The following is a 6,308-nucleotide window of genomic DNA, read 5'->3' as shown; positions in this document are numbered from 1 at the left end:
AAATCAATTAGTAATTTTCCTGTCAATGGAAAAAATTCTCTCTCTTTCTATTCTTCTTCTCCTTCCTCTTTCCTCATCAACTTCCTAATTTGCTGATATTCCGGGAATTCTTTGTGCAAACTAACACATAGATTCATTGAAAACTTCCCAGCTCGTCAAAAACAATTTTTTTATATTTTTTATATACATACAATTTTGAAAAACCTTCTTTCCTGTCTGTCCCTGTCTAGGAGATGTCTTCAATTCTAAAGATTATTTTATTATTCACTTGTTTGAACAGTGTAACACACACATACATACATACACACACACACACACACACACACGCAACACAGCCATTCTTGCTCAAGCAATCAAAAGAAGCCGAATTTTTACAAATACTACAATGAAGCAATAAATTTAACAGGGCAGCACTCTGAAACAACAAGTAAATGATGTAACTTTAACCAAACAAAAAGTTCAAACAACTTCAAATATCTCACTTAATGTCTTACTTCCTTAATGATTATTCCAAAGCTATGCTTTGAATACCACAAGATATAACATTAAAAGTGAAATGACATTTCACTTTTAATGTTATATCACAAATTCGTGTATAATTTGAGCATATTTTTAAATATTTTAAGCTATCAATATGCAATCAAAATTTCTATAACATACTACAAGCTTTTCTGGTAGTAATAAATCAACAAATTATAGCTAGCAAATATTTTTATGGAATCAAATATCGCTGTCTAATTCATATAGCTTTCTTTTGAAAATCTCACTGAATAAAATGAAAATTATCATTGTTATGTTAATCTAAATAAGTGTTTTCAATGAAATTCTTAATCAATGCGCGAATCAAATGTAGCAATAATGGTAATAAATTATGCAAAAATAGTTGAATTATAATCTTACTTTCTCATCAAGATTATCAAGATAAACTGGCGAAAATTAGGTAAATGAAGAGGATGATAAGGCATTTTGTAGGAATTTTTTAATTAGCGGTAAAGTAAGGATCATAAGTTCAAGGTTCACGAAAACATTATATTTGAACGATAAATAAATGAAATATGGAAAGAAACGAATAGACAATCTGTATAGTACATCTCAAATATTATAATTTTACTACAAAAAATATTAAAAAATTCCTGTCAAGAAATTCTCATAATCTTTTGAGAAAAGTTACTAAATTTTACATGAAAAAAATAAAAAAATTTAAACTAGCATTGCTCTAAGATGTATAACATACATACATACATACACACACACACACACACACACATACACACACACACACACACACACACACACATATATATATATATACATATATAAGTTAATACACATTTGAAATCTTCAAACCAAGCTATATATATCATCAATCTAGGATAAATATCAATTCTCTAAAATTTTCGCATCATTATCTGATATTCTAATACAGTATTTTTGATCATTCCTATCCACAGATCTCTTCCCTCTCTCTTTCCATTCTATATACTATTTCTAAAATCAACACTCAATTATTTTATTAACAGTTTAAAGAATAAAAAAAAATATCAAAAATTTTTTATCATAAATCCATAGAATCCTGAAAATTTTATCAAAAGAAAAAAAAAAAAAAAAAAAAGAATGAACTTACCAAACATGGAAATGAGCAAAAAACGTCCAACAACCACAAACGTCCTTGACGATAACAAGTGCACAAAAAAATAACGAAAGAGATGTCCTGTAAACTAAAATCGAAAGAAAACCATAGCAGGAACAACGACAGTATCATCACCATCATCAGCAACAGACATTGCGCGAGCATAACAATACCAAAATACATGCACAATTAAGGGATGTGAGAAAAAAAAAGTATTGACAGCAATGAGATACGATTGTTCAATGACATCTATCGAACCAAAATCAGAATAATAATACCATCAGCAAATCTGCAATATCAATAACTAAAACACTAAATAATAGAATAAGTAATACAAAAACAAACATGAAATAATTTCACTTTAAATTTTATTAATTTGATTTAAGACTGAAACAGTTAAATATGAAGGCTCAGATAATGTATATATATCTGATGGGATGTATTAGAAAAAAGTTCTACCGTAGTCCAATTAACAAACTCATTCAACCATATGAACTAAAAAAAAAATTATGGAGGACGTATACAAATGTAAACGTCGATTGCCAACCTATATATCCGCTATTCTGCCTCAACACCTTCAGAAAGATACATTTATGTTTGTACAGCTAAATAAATTTTTTCAAACGAAAAAAATAACGTGAAAATTATACTGCTAAATCTAAATGATTTGCATCAAGTTAAGCAATTTTTAAGTATAAATATGGAGTTTTTATAAATTTTATGAATTCTTGAAAAACTTAATAATATCATAGCAAAAGAGTAGTAGGAAAAAAAAATATTCAGTTTACATATGTAGAAAATATTGGAAAAATTTTATATTAATCAAATTTATTTCAAAACTAAGATTAACGATTATTCTAGAAATCAAGTAGGTACATAACTCCCAAAAATCAACCCGTTCAAGATTAATAAATAACAAAAACTTGTATTTGTTCTCAAAAAAAAATTTTTTCTTTGGATATCTTCAAAAAATTTAACTTATGTAGCATTTTCTTTTTGTTCCACATAAAAATAGAAAAAAAAATTTGGTTAATTATTCATGACAACAACAACAAAAGAAAAAAAAAGATTTGAATCAGCTGTGGAACGTACTTCAAACTACTCAGCTACTTAACTAATAAATGCGAAATAAATTTGCAAGCTTTTTTGATAGCTTTTTGCTGCCAATAGTTGCTATCTTTCACAGTTTCGTTTATCGTTTCTTTATTTTTCAAATATTTTGAACATTCCTGCAGCACTTTTTCATCTGATACATATGGCGTCACATCCAAAACCTTAAATTGTAATCAGTAAAATGAATTCTGTCAACAATGCAATGCATAAAAATACCTCCAATGATTATCAGATAAATGGGTTGATCAAATTCCTTAACATGTTTAAATATCCAATTTAGCACTTAAAAGATATTCTCTAACTCATGATACTAACAGTTGTTGCTGGAAGATTCCAACAATGGTACTTTGCAATATTGATGGGAGAAAAAATATCGCAGCAAAAAATATCTTCAACAATGATGAGAAATGTACTGACACATATGAGTTTATACTCGAATATTTTTTGAAAAAAGAGCGCCATGTGTGCAGCATGAGAATACTAAATAAAAGCTAATGATTGATGGAAAAAGGACAAAAAAAAATATGGAAAAAAAAAAAAAAGAGAAACAACCACTAAATACTATGCGCTATGGATAGGCAATTAATAATGATAAGTGGAAAAAGAAAAAAAAAAAAAACTAGTGCAGACTTTAGTAGGTTTTAGTTTGCGTAATTTAGCTTTAAGAAGACTTCAAGAAAAAAAAAAAAATATTTGTTAGTCAAACTTTTGCAAAATGCAATAATTGCTAGAATAATTAGTGCAGTAGAACTCCGTCAAAATTACCAGATGAAAAAGATATTCATTAAGAATAAATTAAAATGACTGATGAACTAATGACTACTAAAAAAAGTTTACCATAGACTACTAAAAAAAGTTTTGTCAATCTATTATTTTAATGAAAGAAATTACCTAAATATCTCTGAATATTTTCAATGAAAATTTTATAAATATTCCTTTCTCGATCATCAGATAAGACAAGAGAAATGGTGAAGATGCTTTTATGGATAAAAAAAAAAAAGATTAAATACCAGTCGATAAAAGTCCGAACAAAACATGTTTACTGCACTATTCTGTAAAAAAATCCTAATTCTTTCATAGCACATTTAGAGAACGAAAAAAGCTAAAAATCAAATCAATTTGTTGTAGATATAAAAGCAATTGTTGGTAATAAATCCTAATAGAAATCGTACCTTTAACAGATCCTTTTCAGTAATAAACCTTTGTTAGTGATCATGTAACATCTGAGTAAATTAATTAGCTTCGAGAGACAATGATTTAATAACAAACCTGTAAAGCAAATGTCCTCCATGCAGCCAATTGTAAAGCACTCAATCCATGCTTCTCTGTGTTCTTCGACAGCTCCGTACTGTATCGCATATAATCAATAATTAATACAGTTAAGTAATCGAAAACTGAAAAATTTTCTTGTCCATTTTGGTGATATGCTCGCGGTGTTCCTGTGTTCAGTATCTAAAAAATAAATTAAAATAATGAGTTAAAAATTTCAACTCAAACTGAAATATTCCTTTCCTTCCATATTACGGCATCGGTTTTCTTAAAAGAAAATCACAAATCATTTCAAAATTTAAATCATCACTAATTCAATCTTACTTTACCGATCTATGCTGTGATGGCAAATATTCGATACGTGAAAAATTTTCGAAAATATCTTTGCTTGGAACACGAAAATATTTGTCTTGTATGACGGAACCAAGTGAAGCAGAAACACGAGCATAAGAATTTCTTTTGACGACTGAGATTCGTCGGTCAAGTACAACGCGCGTCAAACCAATCAAAATAATAATTACGATAACGGAATGAATTAGTGACAAAACCTAAAACTGCATTTGAAAAATTGATAGCTTAGATCTTTTACAAGATTCCAATAAGAGAATGAAAAAAGATAGAAATACCATAAAATAAAAAATATTGTAGTAAAGAAATACTCGAAGTAAACGTACAAAATATGTCATAACCGAGAATCTCTGAATATCTCGAAGTTGTGTACTGCGATTACCCACAAATATTGCCGAAATTGCGGTGAAGAAAATTGTTCGACACAACGAAAGATCGAATAAAAGAATCTGAAAATATTTGGTATTAACACAATAAGAAATGCAAATCAAAAGAGATATTCAAAAATAACATTACTTCCCAATATAAAACATTTAGTACTTATGATAACCCATTAAACTGTTTATTGATTTCAGAACACTATGCCAGCTGATAATAATATAATTGCAATGCAAAAATAGAGGTAAAGAAATGCCTCGCAATTGTAGTCGTTAATTATTTCATTAAACTGCTTAGTACTATCCATTTCAAAAGGGATGGTCATACAATGAACGCATCAAATCCAAGCAGCAAAAATTATGTGACATTTCACGACAACATATATAAAACAAATTCTAACCGCCATTAATGAAGAAATAACTGCCGGAAGTGCTATGTAAATTAAGCTACGTTGCTGCTTCCTACAATTTCCAACAACATAAACACCTGCAAACAAATTAATTTAAAACTTCAGTACTACTCCTACATCTTATCAATATCTACAACATTTTATAGATATATATTATTCATTCGAATGACAAAGTATAATCAGAAATCAATTTGAAGAATTAAAAATTAAAATTCATACATCAACTCAATTATATTTTTCACAGAAACGCTACCTCAATTATGGATTGAGAAGAATGAGATGGAAAAGCTTCAACAAAAATATTGTGATCTATGAAAATAAAACTAAAACCTTGACTAACACCAACAGCTATGAACAAAGCTAAAACAATACGATGTCCAGTGCCAACAATTAAAACAGTAACTAAACAGAACAAAAATCCAATCCAATAGCCAAATAGCAACTGTGCAATGAAACGAATAATTGAGGTGGATACTACCTTCACTTTCCGATCACTGATAACTCCGCTGGAGTATGTGAAAAATTATTTGATAAAAAACTGGATGATTCTGTCGTTATATCTTTTCAATTCATATTATAACTACAGAAAAGTAAGCAAAAAACAAAATCGGACATAGGATTAGTTGAATTAAATTAAAAGGCTTGTATTAGATATCAAATGTAATTAGTCAATAAAACGTATAGAACTATTATCTTGAACCATTGAACCAATTTCAATAAAACTATTAGAAGGGATAAAAATTTAATATAGAATGTATATAAAAATTACATTGTTTTTGAATGGATATAAATAATTTGGTTTCTAGTTTTCACATAACTAAAGTTAATGATCAAACTGTAAATAATTCGACAACTGAAGAGCTAAAATATACTAATAAAATATACATTTACAAAGGATAATTAGTATTAGAATTGTTTCTTAACTGAAACTTACATATTTATTTCTTTATTTCGTGCAACAACTCGGCTATTCAGAATTAATGCATCATAAAATACCGCAATCAAGGAGAGACCAAATGTTGCAAAATATACATAAGCTTCAAGCGGTTCACGCAAATATAAAAGATGAAAACCTAACGGTCCACCAAACATTAGCAACAGCCGAGTCCGAAGAATATCAAATTCACCATTACCATTACTAGCAATAAACTTAGTTTCCAT

The 6,308-nt window shown here is 28.4% G+C and overlaps 2 protein-coding genes across 2 annotated transcripts; both read right to left on the bottom strand.

The window, feature by feature from the left end:
* Positions 1–226: 226 nt before the first annotated feature.
* Bm353 (Uncharacterized protein) lies at positions 227–1,298 on the bottom strand (the record flags this gene model as incomplete). Its single annotated transcript, XM_043080900.1, has 2 exons — positions 227–415; positions 1,239–1,298. The coding sequence occupies 2 exons, from the start codon at positions 1,296–1,298 to the stop codon at positions 227–229; spliced, it is 249 nt and encodes an 82-aa protein (XP_042936834.1).
* A 1,438-nt stretch (positions 1,299–2,736) lies between these two features.
* On the bottom strand, positions 2,737–6,308 carry Bm7572 (Uncharacterized protein; the record flags this gene model as incomplete). Its single annotated transcript, XM_043080899.1, has 7 exons — positions 2,737–2,904; positions 4,013–4,195; positions 4,342–4,560; positions 4,687–4,809; positions 5,139–5,224; positions 5,478–5,653; positions 6,082–6,308. 7 exons carry the CDS (start codon positions 6,306–6,308, stop codon positions 2,737–2,739), a joined length of 1,182 nt encoding a protein of 393 aa, XP_042936833.1.

This window comes from Brugia malayi, assembly GCF_000002995.4.
Source record: "Brugia malayi strain FR3 genome assembly, contig: Bm_v4_Chr3_scaffold_001, whole genome shotgun sequence".
Classification (NCBI taxonomy): domain Eukaryota; kingdom Metazoa; phylum Nematoda; class Chromadorea; order Rhabditida; family Onchocercidae; genus Brugia; species Brugia malayi.
Note: the sequence above shows the minus strand (reverse complement) of the source record. Positions and strands in the feature narration are given on the sequence as shown.